The following is a 14,460-nucleotide window of genomic DNA, read 5'->3' as shown; positions in this document are numbered from 1 at the left end:
CTCTTGTGTTCTCAACTGGTTTCTGAAGGCTATTTTTCACCTTTCATGAATAACTGATGATGCCCACATAGCTTCATGGGACACTGTACATGCACACTCAAAAGTAAGTACCATTAAATTAAATTAAATAATTAAATTAAATTAAATTCCCATTAAATTAACACATACACCCCAAGAAAATGAATATAGCATTGTAGACTCAATCACCTCTTTGAGCTGCTTGGCAGGTTGATAAAAGCTCAAGAAGAATCTGCGGAATGACCTTTAAAGTTGTGCATCAAGGAAAACATGACGGATGAGGTGAAATGAAGATAAAAAAAGTATGGAGTGTCTAATCTTTTCAAGTGGATTGTGGGACACTGTAAACAAATAAAAATCCCACCAAGCATCTAATCCTTAAAAGCAGAGTTATTTAAAGTAACAGATCGTTCCGCTCAAAAATCAAAGCATTAAATAAGATATATCACGGTACGTTCCCCCACTCTTCTTTTAATACTGGAGCCTGTGGCTAATATGGAGACATTTTTATAGCAAGGATGTTATTTATAAGCCAAGAATGAAATAAGAAATGATGAGTGAAGGAATGGGAATATGCACAGAATTTAGTAGAGCCTCAAAACAGAGGCTGGAAGCGAGCAATGTCATATTGGGAAAACTGGAGGAGAAGGAGGAAGAGGAAGAGAACTTAATAAATAGAATCACAAGCTAGTTGGGATGGGAAAATCTGTCATAGAATCGTAGAAATGTAAGGAAACCCAAGGGTCATCTAGTCCAACCCCCTGCTATGAAGGAATCTGACCTAAAGAATCCCTTACAGATGGTCATCCAACCTTTGCTTTAAAATCTCCAAGGAAGGAGATTCCAGCACCTCTCGTGGGAGTCTCCTCCTCTTTCAAACAGGTCTTACTGTCAGAAGATTCTTCCTGATATTTAGTTGGAATCTCTTTCTTGTAACTTGAATCCATTGATTTGGGTCCTACCCTCTTGAGCAGAAAGAAACAAGCTTTCTCCATCTTCCATGTGACAGCCCTTAAGATATTTGAAGATGGCTATCATATCTCCTCTCTGTCTCCTCTTCCTCAGACTAAACATACCCAATTCCCTCAACCATTCCTCGTAAGGCTTGGTTCCCAGATCCTTGATCATCTTGGTCACCATCCTCTGCACACATTCCAGCCTGTCAATATTCTTCTTAAATTTTGGTGCCCAGAACTGGACGCAGTATTCCAAGTGTGGTCTGACCAAGGCAGAATAGAGTGGGACTATTATTGTCTTTGATTGACACTAGACTTCTGTTGATACAGCCTAGAATAGCATCAGCTTTTTTTTGCTGCTGCATCGCACTATTGAGTCTTGTTAAGCTTGTGGTCTACAAGACTCCTAGATCCTTTTCACACGTACTATTGGTGATCCGGGTGTCTCCCATCATATTTGTGTAGCTGGGTCTTCCTGCCTAAGTGTAGAACTAGACATTTGTCCCTACTGAAATTCATTGTGTTAACTTGGGCCCAGTTTTCCAATCTGTTAAGGTCATATTGAATCCTGATTCTGTCTTCTGTGGCATTGGCTACCACTCCCAGTTTGGTGTCATCTGCAAATTTGATGAGCCATTAGTGAGCACTCTTTGGGTTCGTTCAGTCAACCAGTTGCAAATCTTCCTAACAGTTACCTGGTCCAGCCTATATTTAACTAACTTCTCCACAAGAATAACATGGGGGACTTTGTCAAAAGCATTACTGAATTCAAGATACACTATGTCCGCAGCATTCCCCTGATCCACCGTGCTTGTAATTCCATCAAAAAAAGAAATGAGATCTATCTGGCATAACTTGTTTTTGAGAAACCCATGCTGAGTCTTAGTAATCACAGGATCCTTTTTTGAGTGCTCACAAACTGACTGTTTAATTATCTGTTTAAGGACTTTTCATAGTATCGGTGTCCAGAAGACTGGCCTCCAGCCTGGAGATTTGAATTCATTTAAACTAGCTAGGTGTTCCCCTACCACCTCTTTTCCTATCTTGACCTGCAGCTCCCTCCTTATATCAGTTATTAAGTTATCACCAGATTGGGCAATGCTTTTCTTTTGAATGAAGACAGAGGCAAAGTAGGTGTTGAGCAGTTCTGCTTTCTCTCTGTCACCCAATAGCATTTCTCTGTCTTCTCCATGCAGATAATATACTACTTGCTTGTTCGTCCTCTTTCTTCGAACATAGCTGAAGAAACCTTTTTTTATTGTTTGGCCCACCTGACCTTCTCCTTGCACCTGTTGGCTACTCATGTATACTCCTCCTTTCTTATTTCTCCTTTCTTCCATTAGTTATACATGGCCTTCCTAAATCCCAGCTCATCGGTAAGCTCCTTATGTAGCCACACTGATTTCTTTAGATGCCTCCTACTTTTCTTTTTTGTTAGAATTGTCTGCATTTCAGCCTTAAATAAGAAACTCCATCCATCTTGGACTCCCTTCTACAGTATTTGAGTATTTCTGACCATGGGATCTCACCCAGTGGCTCCTTAGGCTTTTTGAAATCAGCCTTCTTAAAGTCCAGAGTGCAAATCCAATTACACTCAGCTTCTCATTTTTCCTATCTTAAATTCACATTTCTCCACATTTCCACACCAGTGGTAAATCATCTGCTTCACACTCAGAAGGTCCTAGGTTTGATTCCCAGCATCTCCAGGAAGGGCTGAGAGAGGCTTCCTGCTTGAAATCCTGGAGAAATGCTGCCACCCAGTGCAGAAAATATTGAGCTATATGGACTAGCAATCTGCCTCAGTTTAAGGCAGCTGATTATGTCTCTAGAGGACACAAAAGCTTTTGAACAGGTAATGGACCTAGTCATCCCAATAATTTTGTTGTAGGACCCCACTTCTATATAACATTGCTGGGAGGAGAGGAAAACAGAGGGATGGAGTTTAGCCTTTCTTGCTCTGGGCTTCTCCACACTTCCACTTGACTCATGCCTAGGAAGCATGAGTCCAAGAGGCTTTCTGCTTGTCTGATGCTTTCTAGGTATGGGTCTGAGTGGTTCTTCATTTGTTCAGCCATTTTCCCCAGGGGAAAAAAAACACTGAATTGCCGCTGAATCAGAACAAAATCAATCTGCAGAAAAACTGTTTGACGTTTGTTTCAATTCAGTGATAAGTAGCAAGTTTTCCCAGGAGGAAAACAGAGGGTCAAGTGGAAGTATGGATGAGCCGTCTTTCTCTCTTTGCAAATCCAAACTTGGTTTGTTTTGAAATGGCAGCCTGACTCCTGTCCCCTGCAATGATAGACTGGCTCTTGCTCAGCTTTGGCAGATGATTTATGGTCCAATTGACTGAGGAAAAGAGTAGAGGAGGCTGAAAGGTTTGGGCTGTCACTCCTCTCCTTGAACAAAAGAAGCCTGTGACAAACAGCAAGAGGTCTTTGAGCTCAATGTGTTGCCTTCGATAGAGAAGCGGGAAGATTATCAAAGGGCATTTAGGAGCTGTTGTGATGTTAAGAGGGATGCCAGAGTCGTTATGCCTGGGAGCCCTTGCAGAAATTTGCCTGCTGTCTGCTCATGGCCATAGCCAGGATTTTGTTAGGGGACAGAACTTTTGTTAGGGGGGCAGAACCAATGCGTATTTCTATTGTTTTACTTGATCTAGGAGGGCAGCTGTGTCTGCCCATGTGTCTGCTCCATCTTCCATTCCTCTAAATTCAGAACCAAGAAACAAAACAAAACAAAAAAAAAAATCAAGCCAAGCATTGTGATCTGAATGAATAATGAGAATTAAATCCAATCCCTCCTCTTTCTTGTCCAGTATGTTACTCTGCCAAGAGCCAGGCCTCTCAAAGAACATTTGCATCTTTGTTTTTCCTCTCTGTGTGTATCACAAGGGAATAAATAAAACATGACACAAAGAAAATGGAGATAGATTCTTTGGGTCGTGCCCCCCTTTCCTTTTTCATAATAATGTTAAAAGTTTGGAGCATTCAGTGATGAAACAAGGAGATTCAAGAGATGCAAAGAAGAAGAGCTGAATGTGATAGAGAATGAACTTTGAGAACTCCCTTCCACAATATACTGTGGTGGCCAGCAGACCTGGCATCAGCACTCAGCCAAGCTGGGCACTGCCAGGGTCCCCCAGGAGCTTGTAAGAGCTCCTCAGAAGTTCCAGAGCACTGCCACTTTTGAGTAGGAGGTGTCAGGAGCAAGCCAGCACTAAATCACACTGAGTAAGTGAAGTTTACTCTTCATTAGAAGAAACAAGGTCTGCTCAGGAGTGCAAGGTGTAATAAGCATAGCAACTCTTCTTGGTAGGTCTTGCCCCTGTGAAGCAGTTGTGGAGACTGAAACTCCCTGCCTTCCTAGACTAAGTCTCCTCCTCCCCCGGATCATTCCCAAGCAATCTGAGACTATGCCGGTGTGCCTCTCTTTTCTCCTTCTGCTTCATACATCTCATGGTCCTCAGAGACCAGTGGGGAGGGAAGTATGTCACAGCAGGAGGGGGAGACCCTCTGGCTTCTTCACCAGCCTGACTTATCTCTGTCTTTTGGCCTCCCTCCTCTCCAGCTCCTGCCTCTGCTTCCAGTTTGGGACTTCTCTCTGTCACAGATTCTCCCTGCTTACTAAACCCCATCACCTCTTCAGCTAACCACTCATCATCATTCCACCACCAATCCCCGGGCTCTAAGCCTTCTTCCCTTGGGGGCTCCCCAACTGGTGTCTCCCACCATTCCTCTGTGTCCAGCCAGTTCGTGATAGGAGCAAAGCTCAGCTCCCAACTGCAGTGGCTGCCCTAGTATAGTCTGGACAGAAGTATGGGTCAATGGCATCTATGAGTTGAGTCACTGCATTTTAAGTAACTTAAGATGTTGGTTGGCCGTCATAGACAGGAGTCACAGGTAGCTCTCATTCAAAAGTTCTGTCTGTAGACACAACTCACAGGTTTAAACTACAGGTTAAGTGGAGTGCTGTGATTCTTTTCTATTTTGGTTTTCCCAAATCAACCTGTAACACATTGTTATCAGAGCAAAATTAGAGACTGGATGATGAGAAGGGTGGTTTAAACTCTCCCCCCTTGCCATCTTGCAGCTCAAAAGCACCCTCTCCAAATTTCTGTTTCACCAACCAGAGGCAGGTGGTAGTGAAAATATCAGGCCATGGTAGTGAAAAAAGCAGACCATGAGCTGCAAAAGGTGGTGAAAGAGTTAAGCAGGCTTCCTCCCTCCCACTCACTCACCCTAATTTTTCCTCAAACTCAGCCTGTTCAAGGTTTCTATGGTTAAAAAAAAACCACACAGAAAAGTGGAACAATCAGAGAAATCCACTTAATGTGCAGTTTGAGTTGGAGGTCAAATTGCATCGAGAGGCAGTAGCGATGCACAAGGCCCCCGAATGTAGGCTGGAGGCGGGAGAAAGCAGTGGGCTGTTACTGCAAGCCGCTGGAGAGCCACGAATTGTGTCAGCAGCTTTATTGAGACAGTGACTGTGCTGTTCTGGACTTCCACTGGAGTCTAATCAAAGCCCAACCTGCCTCTCTGATTTGGCTGTGTGAACTCACTGCAGTCTGAAAACCTTGTTTCCATTTGAGAGGGAGCGAGAAGAATTCTCCAAAGGACCACCAGAGAATTATATTTGAGCTTTCACATTATGTCAAAGCCACTTCTGGAAATCTAGCGGAATATACTGGAGGTGTCAGTGGTGTACAGTGAATTTTTTTGTAGATTAGTAAGGGCCAGAGGCGCCAGCTTGCAAGGTCAATTGGAGGAGTGATGTGAATGTGATGTTGCAATGTCCAGACGTTGTACGCATGAGCACCGCACCTCCTTCCCTATGTCGGGTAGAAGCTTCCTGGGCTTTGAGAAGGAAGTGCCAAGGGAACATTTAGGGGACTAGCCTAGTCCCCTAGTTCACTCACTGCACACCAATGCCTGTTTACAGTTCGTCCCTGTAGTTTTCATAGCAGGATCATGGGAGAAAAGAAGCAGGGATTTGTGGAAAGGATGGGGGAGTAGTGATGCTGTCCAGTGATGTTAGTTCCTGTGTCATGCTGTGCCAACTGGTGTGAATGAAATTTAGTGTGATAAGCCAGTTTATTGATCATAAAGCCACAGTTCCATAATGCAATGGTTTTCAACCAGTGTGCCATGGCACCCTGGGGTGCCTTGAATAATAGTCAGGGGTGCCGTGGGAAACTCTGGCCTCTGATACACTTTTTTCCCCTTCCCTTCTCTGATGCCCTCTGATGTCTCTGCTTCCAAAAGGCTTGAACAGTTGTTTGTTGCAGCAGCCCCCCTGGCTACGAGCCCTGCAGGCGAATGGTGCCTCTGGGGCTGGCCAGGCAGTGCTTCCCAGGCTCCTGTGGGGCAGTGTAAGAAGGCACCTCTCTTTGGCGCAGGAGGAGCAGCTCAGAGCACCTGTCTGAAGGACTCCCAAGGAGAGGGGAGAGGAGAGGAGGCTGAGGGAGCACTCCACAAGGGAGGGTGTTCCAAAAAAGGGTGAGAGGCTGCCAGCTCTGCAGGCAAGGAGTGACATAACAGGGCTCCTGAGCCCCACAGGGGTGCCAAAGAAACAATGTAGTTGGTCGAGCGAGTGTTAGGAAATGGGATAGATATACTAGCATTGCAGTAGTGAAAACTAATGCAATATTCCACAAGTCTGAATGTGCCTTCAACTTCTCCCCACCTGCCTGCCTTCTTACAAGCACCACAAGCCCTTCTGCCTGGTGATAACAAAATACAATGATTAGTGGGGGTTGGTCCACTAGGGCAAATAAGACACAGCCTCACGAGCTTCAGCCTGGTCTCAGCTAAGACACACTACCTGCTTTCTCACTTAGTAGATGTCCCTGCTTATCAGCTTCCTCCTTCTCCTTATGGCTCATCCACTTCTGTTTGCCCCACTGCTTTCACCCAGGAAAACCCACAGTTTAGTGCTAAATCAGAACAAACAGCTATCAGGGTTTCTGTGACAGCAGTAAAGTGAGTGTTTTCCTGGTGTAAGTGGCAGGGCAAAGGCAAAATCTCTTGGAACCATGCCTAGAAAGCATGAGACATGTGGAAAACCAGACAGAACAAAGCTTGGACAAGCCCCAAGTCTCACTGTTGCCCTTTGTAGAACTCAGGAGGGAGAAGGATTGGGACAAAGCTAGAATTAACTGACTCCATCTCTCATTGGTTCTGGATCTGCCTGTCACTGACTCTGGCTCCACCTACTGTGGATCTCCATGCTTTCCACCTTCTGGTCCCCATGAACATCAGCCATCGCTGACTACCAGAAGATTAAGCTTCTCAGGACTACCCTCCAAGTGGATATCACAGTCCGAAGCTCTTCTCCTTGCAGGCAAAATAAATAAATAAGCACTAACCATCTCTGTGGCCAGGAGAGGCAGCTTGGACCACAGAAGGCCTCGTAGCCTCCAAGTGGCATCTCTCCGACTGCTGCAGAAGCACCACAGCCTTGGCAATGGAAGCATTAAGCCATTTTAATTTGGGAAGAGCTACAGAGGAATGTTGAGGCTGGTAGTCCAAGCCAGGCAGCAGGACTATCAATCCTGGCAAAGAGAACTTGTTTTCGCTTGAGGTGCAGATTGCAAGACATAAGGAGGCAGTGAAGGAGGTTTCAAAGAGAGCTACTGAAAGCCTCCAACAGATTTAAGAACGCAGGAAATGGCCTTATACTGAGTGAAAACCATTGGTCCATCTAGCTCATTTCTGTCTACACTGGCTGGCAGAGTTTTAGGCAGAAGTTTCCCCCAGGCTTATCTAGAAATGGGGATTGGACCTGGAACCTTCTGCATGCAAAGCAGATGCCTGCCAATAATACTGAGTCAGACCATTGGTCTATCTAGCTCAGTATTGTCTACACCAACTGGCAGTGTCACTCCAGGATTTCAGGCAGGAGTCTCTCCCACCTGGAGACCTTCCACATAGGCTCTCTTTCCAATTTCTTTTTTTCCTAACTGGCTACAGAGCTGGTTTTCAAAGTAGTTTTGTCACGCTCCAGACGAGTGGCAGGGAACATCTGCATTAGAATACATTGTTTGCAGGGTAGGTTTTTCACTCACAACAACAACAACAATAATAATTTATTATTTATACCCCTCCCATCTGGCTAGGTTTCTCCAGCCACTCTGGGCGGCTTCCAACAAAGTATTAAAATACAGTAGTCTGTTAAACATTAAAACCTTCCCTAAACAGGGCTGCCTTCAGATGTCTTCTAAAAGTAGTTGTTCTTCTCTTTGACATTTGATGGGAGGGCATTCCACAGGGCAGGCGCCATTACCAAGAAGGCCCTCTGCCTGGTTCCCTGTAATCTCACTTCTCACAGTGAGGGAACCGCCAGAAGGCCCTCGGCATTGGATCTCAGTGTCCGGGCTGAACGATGGGGGTAGAGACGCTCCTTCAGGTATACTGGACCGAGGCCGTTTAGGGCTTTAAAGGTCAGCACCAACACTTTGAATTGTGCTTGGAAATGTACTGGGAGCCAATGTAGATCTTTCAAGACCATTGTTACGTGGTCTCAGCTGCCACTGCCAGTCACCAGTCTAGCTGTCGCATTCTGGATTAGTTGTAGTTTCTCTGGAAGACAGACATGGCTGGAAGCTTGCATTGTATTCTTTAACAGCCATCATTACCAGTGATAGAGAATTTGAAACTCACAACCCTTTCGTGACTTTTTCTTCTTAGTAAGGTGAGTATTAATTAAAAACCATTGCTTATTCCAACACACCTTGGCCCATTTACAAATGTATCTTAATTTCATAACAATGCAAGAAGAGCCTTATTGGATTGGAAGCAGGGTCCATCAAGTCTAACTCATCATTTTATCATCCTGTTTCTGACAGTGTTCAGCCAGTTGTTTCCAGGAAGTTTATAAACAGGACATGAAGGCAAGAGTCCTACCCCAGTTTGTTTCCAGCACCCCGCAAGATAGATAAATAACATGCAGGCATCCTTGACAGGCCATTCCTTTGTGAATCCTCACCGTTGTTTGCCCATTGACAGCATTGACATCATACACCCAGTTAGTCTTTAGCTACAACCTGGTGATTATCAGTGTGATGTAATACAGAGCCAGATTCATTCATTGGTAGCACAGGTGTTCTGAATCCCTGCTGAAATATAAGAAGCCTCATCTATATTGACATTTTGCTAGCATTTGAAAATGCACCTGTTTACACAGAAATTCCTTTCATGTCTCTACCCAAATTTCTTGTCAACTGCTGTGTTAAGCACAGTTTAATGGAGGGGGGTTGTTACAAATTTTAATGATTATATTTATATTTTCATGTTTGTATAGCTGGTTTTTATGCTTTGTGAACTACTTTGAAGCCTATTTCGGCATTAAGAAGTATATGCATTACTTAAATTATCATTACCTCCCATGCACACCTTTTAACATCACCCAAGTCAGCTCCCATCTATAGTCTTAGCAGCAGCCTTAGAACTCCATCCTACAACCCAACTGCTCACTGCTAAACTGTTTTGCAGGCCTGATTAGTGCCCTGGAGGTGTGGGCGATCTCCCACCCCAAGGGTGATGGGCAGTCTGCCACATTTTTTGTGGGTTTGAGAAGCTCTCTGGCATGGCACACAGCAATGCTACTATAACAAAGGCATCAGCATGATTAAATTACCACAGGATTGGATTACTGCACCATGCTGTATATGGTGCTTTCATTGTACTTGATCCAGAAGCCGCAGCTAGTGCAGAATTGCTGACAGGAGTGAGACCCTATCAGCTTATAACACCTTTGCTCAGATACCTGCACTGGTTGCCATTCATTGGATGCAATCCCATTTTATGCACTCATCATCTCTTTTTTTCTACACTCTTCAAAGGTTGGGGACCAGATTCTGGAGGTGAACGGCCACAGCTTCCTCAGCATCCCCCATGATGAGGCAGTAAAGCTGCTCAAGTCTTCACGGCACCTCATAATGACTGTCAAAGACATTGGAAGACTGCCTCATGCTCGGACCACTGTAGACGAGACCAAGTGGATCACCAGTTCCCAAATTGGTGAGACGGCAGTCAACTTGGCAGGGTTTGTATCTTTTTACCAAGGCTTTCCCATTCTTCTGTGGTTGCTAAGACTGTCTTAATTTCCATATTCATAAAAGTCTTGGCAGAGAGAGATGGCTGAAGACATTTTGATGCCTGAGGCAAGGAACAAGCTGCCCACCCACTCCACCCAACCCCAATTACAAATAAAGAAGCTGATTGAAATGGCACTTTAAACTTATTCCAAACTATTAACTGAGATATTTTATGGGAAGCAGTTCGTGAATGATATCAAAGAAATAAATAACTGTATAGTATTCAACAGCTTCATGGAGGATAAGCTATCCAAGTCTACTAGCCACTACGCCTATGTTCTATATCCACCATCAGAAGTCACATTCCTCTGTATTCCAGTTTCTGGTCATCACAGATGGAGGAAGTGCTCTTGTCCTGCTAGTAGGCTTCCCATTGGGGCACCTGGTTGGCCTCTGTAATAACTGGGTGCTGGGCTATGTAGGCCATTTGACTTATCCAGCAGCCAGACTCTTCTTATGTTCTACCTCTGCTGATGGAAGAAGTATGCCTATGGCAATCACAACTGGAAAAAGTGCTGTTGCACTCAGTTCCTGCTTTTGGGATTCTCATGGCAGGGTCATCCCACCCATGAGGCAACCACCACATGTGGCAGAGTCCACAGGGGAAGCCGATCCTGATGTAGATCTTTATTTCCTCCTTGTTCATGATGTAGGACTTTACTCACCCCTTCTTCCATTGAGGTGGTAGCACCATTTTGTGGTTTCTCTCAGGAACCAAAATGTCTTCAGTTGGCCCTGTCCTATAGGTTGGTCACTGGGAGAACTTGATGCTGAGCTATGATGCCCTTTGGCCTGATCCACAGGGGCTCTAATTATGTTCTTTAGACAGTCTTCTTCTGAGGGCAGCACACCAAGTGTGCTTGAGAGGTGACAAGACTGAGAGAAGGACCCAGTGCTATTTTTTTAGATAAAGAGGTGGTGGAACTCACCACAAATGATTCCCTTGTTCTCTTATAATGGCAATGGTGCCCATCTGAGAGGTGCCAGAACTGAGTTCCTGTGAGTTCTAGCTGGGGGGGGGGGGGAGTGCCCTGGAAGGCACTCCCCTGAAGATCTCAAAACCCATCACAGGAAAGTTCTCATTCTGCCTAATTGTAGGTGGGTGGCCCTGTGGCAGGTTCTTTAATGGGGCAAAAGGCCCTGTTCTCTCAAATCTTGATGCTCAGGTGTTAGGATGTAAGTTTCTAGGTTCATGTGCATGTTGTGGTGGTTGTTTTAGAAAGATCAAGCCTTCAGTGATGACCTCCAAATGCAAATACATTGGTACCTCGGTTTACAAACTTAATCTGTTCTGGAAGTCTGTTCTTAAACCGAGGCACACTTTCCCATATGAGGCCTCCCTCTGCCTGTGCCCTTCCACAATTGGCCTCCATTCTTAGACTGAGGTAAAGTTCGCAAACTGGGACACTACTTCCAGTTTTGTGGAGTTCATAAACCAAATACAGTGGTGCCCCGCAAGACGAATGCCTCGCAAGATGGAAAACTCGCTAGACGAAAGAGTTTTCCGTTTTGGAGGTGCTTCACAAAACGAATTTCCTATGGACTTGCTTCGCAAGACGACAATGCCTTGCGAGTTCCTGCGGGGGGGGTTTCCCCCCCCTTTTCTAAGCCGCTAAGCCACTTATCAGCTGATCCGATCAGCAGATAAGTCACTAAAAGCCGCTAATAGCGCTAATCCGCTAATCCGTCAATGGGCTTGCTTCACAAGACAAAAAAACCGCTAGATGAAGAGAATCACAGAACGGATTCTTTTCGTCTTGCAAGGCACCACTGTAGTTCATAAACAGGGCTGTTCTTAAACTGTACAGTGGTACCTCGGGTTACAGACGCTTCAGGTTACAGAGTCCGCTAATCCAGAAATAGTACTTCGGGTTAAGAACTTTGCTTCAGGATGAGAACAGAAGTCGTGTGGCGGCGGTGCAGCGGCAGCGGGAGGCCCCATTAGCTAAAGTGGTGCTTCAGGTTAAGAACAGTTTCAGGTTAAGAATGGACCTCCAGAATGAATTAAGTTATTAACCCAAGGTACCACTATAATACAAATGTTTAAAATCCAGATTCTGGGAACATTGCCAAATTTGTGCAGAATTTCATTTCAGCTGGATCAAAGGAGTGGGGGAAATCACACACAGCTTTTCAGAAAAGCTTTCCAGAGCCACCTGAACAGGGACAAATGTTTTTGCCCTATTTGTGTGTTGAAGTAACTGAGATACACTCCCTGACTTGCCACATTCTGAGGGAGGTTTCATTACTCCTTGTAGTGCATGAAGAAATATACTATTAACTCATTGCTTCAGCAATGTGGGGATACATCCACTTTCCCATGTGGGCAATGCTGCTTTGTTTGCTTCAATAATGTCATGAAATGCTGTTAGCTACACAGCATCAGAACAGCATCTCATTCATCGTATGATCCCTAATTGGCTGGGATCACACAGCAAGAGAGGAAAATTGTGTTGGATAAATGAATGAATGGTGTTGTCCCATAGCATTGTATCTAATGCTAGTCTTAGGCCTCATCTGCACTATATATATTTAAAGCAACATTGATGGTTGGATGGCACCTTGTACGCCTCCTTCTGGCAACTACTGCGGCCCAGCTGGTGCAAAATGTATTGCTCTGCTTTCTTTTGGACCATTATCAGTGAGACTGAGAGGGTGGTCTTGTCCTCTGCGCAGCCCAGGACCTCCATACACACTGCCCAGAAATGTGCCTCTGTGAGGTCACTTCAGTGCTGCTAACACAGCAAAAACAACACAGGAGTCAGCAGTTATGAGTTTCTGGTCTCTGCAGCCGCAGCAGGTGTGGTGGTTCTCCAGCTGTTTGACTCCACTTCCAAAGGCACACTTCATTGTGTCTCAAGACAGATAGATGCCAACACACTACTTTAAAATGTCATGGCTTCCCCCAAATATCCTGGGAACTGTTAAGGTTTAACAGTCTATCCCTCTTTCCAGAGAATTTTGTGAATTAAAGCTTTGAGAGGTGAACAGAGAGTCTTCTAACAGCTCTTAGCACCCTTAAAATACAGGTCTCAGAATTCTTTAGGGAAAGTCATGACTGTTTAAATTTGTATCATACTGTTTTAAAGTTAGGGTGCCGATGTGGCCGTACTCAAAATTGGCCTACATGCCCTCCAACATTTCTCCAATGAAAATAAAAAAATAAGGATGTCCTATTCCACCACCATCATCATCATCATTAATACCCTGTCCATCTGCGTTCCCCCAGCCACTCTGGGAGACTTCCAACATATATATAAACATAATAAAACATTAAAAAACTCCCCTATACAGGACTGCCTTCAGGCGGTTTCTAAAGGTTGTATAGTTGCATATCTCCTTGACTCAGGGGTCGCATAACTCCATGTCCTTTAACACTTATCTGAAGGAAATAGATATCCTAAAGAAAAGTGGAACATTCCAGGATCAAATCTGAAACCAGGGTGGCTTCTGTACATCCGGGACTTTTACTGCAAAATAGGGACACTCAGAAGGTCTGGACCTATCAAAAATAATGGGCCTGACTGACTTACGGTTATTAATTTCAATGGACCTGCTACGTGTAGAATGAGTAAAAATTAACTGCCACCCTAATTTGTGGCACAAATTTTGCCACAGCTAAAAGGGAAATAATAACCAAACAAAGACTCACCGTTCTTTTCACTTTCAATTTCTTTTTTTGAGGCTTAGTAGCCAAGATCTCTTTTTACCTAGATTTTGTACTCCCAGTTGGTACTCCCATTAGTTGGTGCTAATGATGACTGTTTTTACTCTAGGGTCTCTGGAGATCACACAGCAGAGGGGATAGCAAAGGTAAGAGGCATCCAGGCTCAGAAAGCAGGTCAAAGGATTGCTTTTGAAGTGTTGTTTGGACTTTGCAGAAGTTTGAAGCAACTCATGCAAGCTGCCCAAAGGAAAATCTGTTCCCACTAGCGTAGGGATGGGTAACTGGACTTGTACACCGTCCATGGGTCACTTTTGGCAGGTGAGCAGGGCCACCAACCTGACAACCCCATGGTATCATTTTGATGATTCTTCCTTTGCAGACCAGGCTTCAATTGAGGTTGAGGCTCCAAAAATTCCTGTTGAAAGCAGGACTTGCTGAATGTAAACAACATTGAATACAAGCCTCACTGCCAAGGAATGATGAGGACCAGTAATTATTCCTTGGTAGCCATGGTTGTCCTGGACAGGCTTCACCTGTCACACATCTGATGTTGCATGGTGTCAAGTGAGTGAAAGGTGTGTGTGCCCATGGGTGAAACTGGCCAACCTAATTCCTAACCCCTGTGAAAGAGATAAAATCAAATCAGCTGGTAGGGGGAAGCTAATAACCTTCAGGGTCACAACAGACATAAAGGAGGAACTTAACCTTTTCAACCTCTGTTAAGG

At 44.7% G+C, this 14,460-nt stretch overlaps 1 protein-coding gene and 1 long non-coding RNA gene across 6 annotated transcripts in view; one reads left to right on the top strand and one right to left on the bottom strand.

The window, feature by feature from the left end:
* The window catches only part of WHRN (whirlin), a 123,624-nt gene that overhangs the window by 68,589 nt on the left and 40,575 nt on the right, over positions 1 to 14,460 (top strand). For all 5 annotated transcript variants that reach the window (XM_083485805.1, XM_083485803.1, XM_083485801.1 and 2 more), the window contains 2 exons: positions 9,814 to 10,016; positions 13,845 to 13,881. In XM_083485805.1, the coding sequence (XP_083341931.1) occupies positions 9,814 to 10,016; positions 13,845 to 13,881 (240 nt within the window). The remainder of the gene's footprint in view (positions 1 to 9,813; positions 10,017 to 13,844; positions 13,882 to 14,460) is intronic.
* Positions 1 to 14,460, bottom strand: part of LOC310698664 — a 207,943-nt gene that overhangs the window by 171,590 nt on the left and 21,893 nt on the right. The gene's annotated exons all lie outside the window — the stretch shown is intronic.

The sequence above is a fragment of the Podarcis liolepis genome, assembly GCF_965112155.1.
Source record: "Podarcis liolepis genome assembly, chromosome: Z".
NCBI classification, from domain to species: Eukaryota; Metazoa; Chordata; class Lepidosauria; order Squamata; family Lacertidae; genus Podarcis; species Podarcis liolepis.
The sequence above is the reverse complement of the archived record's forward strand: the minus strand, read 5'-3'. Positions and strand labels throughout refer to the sequence as shown.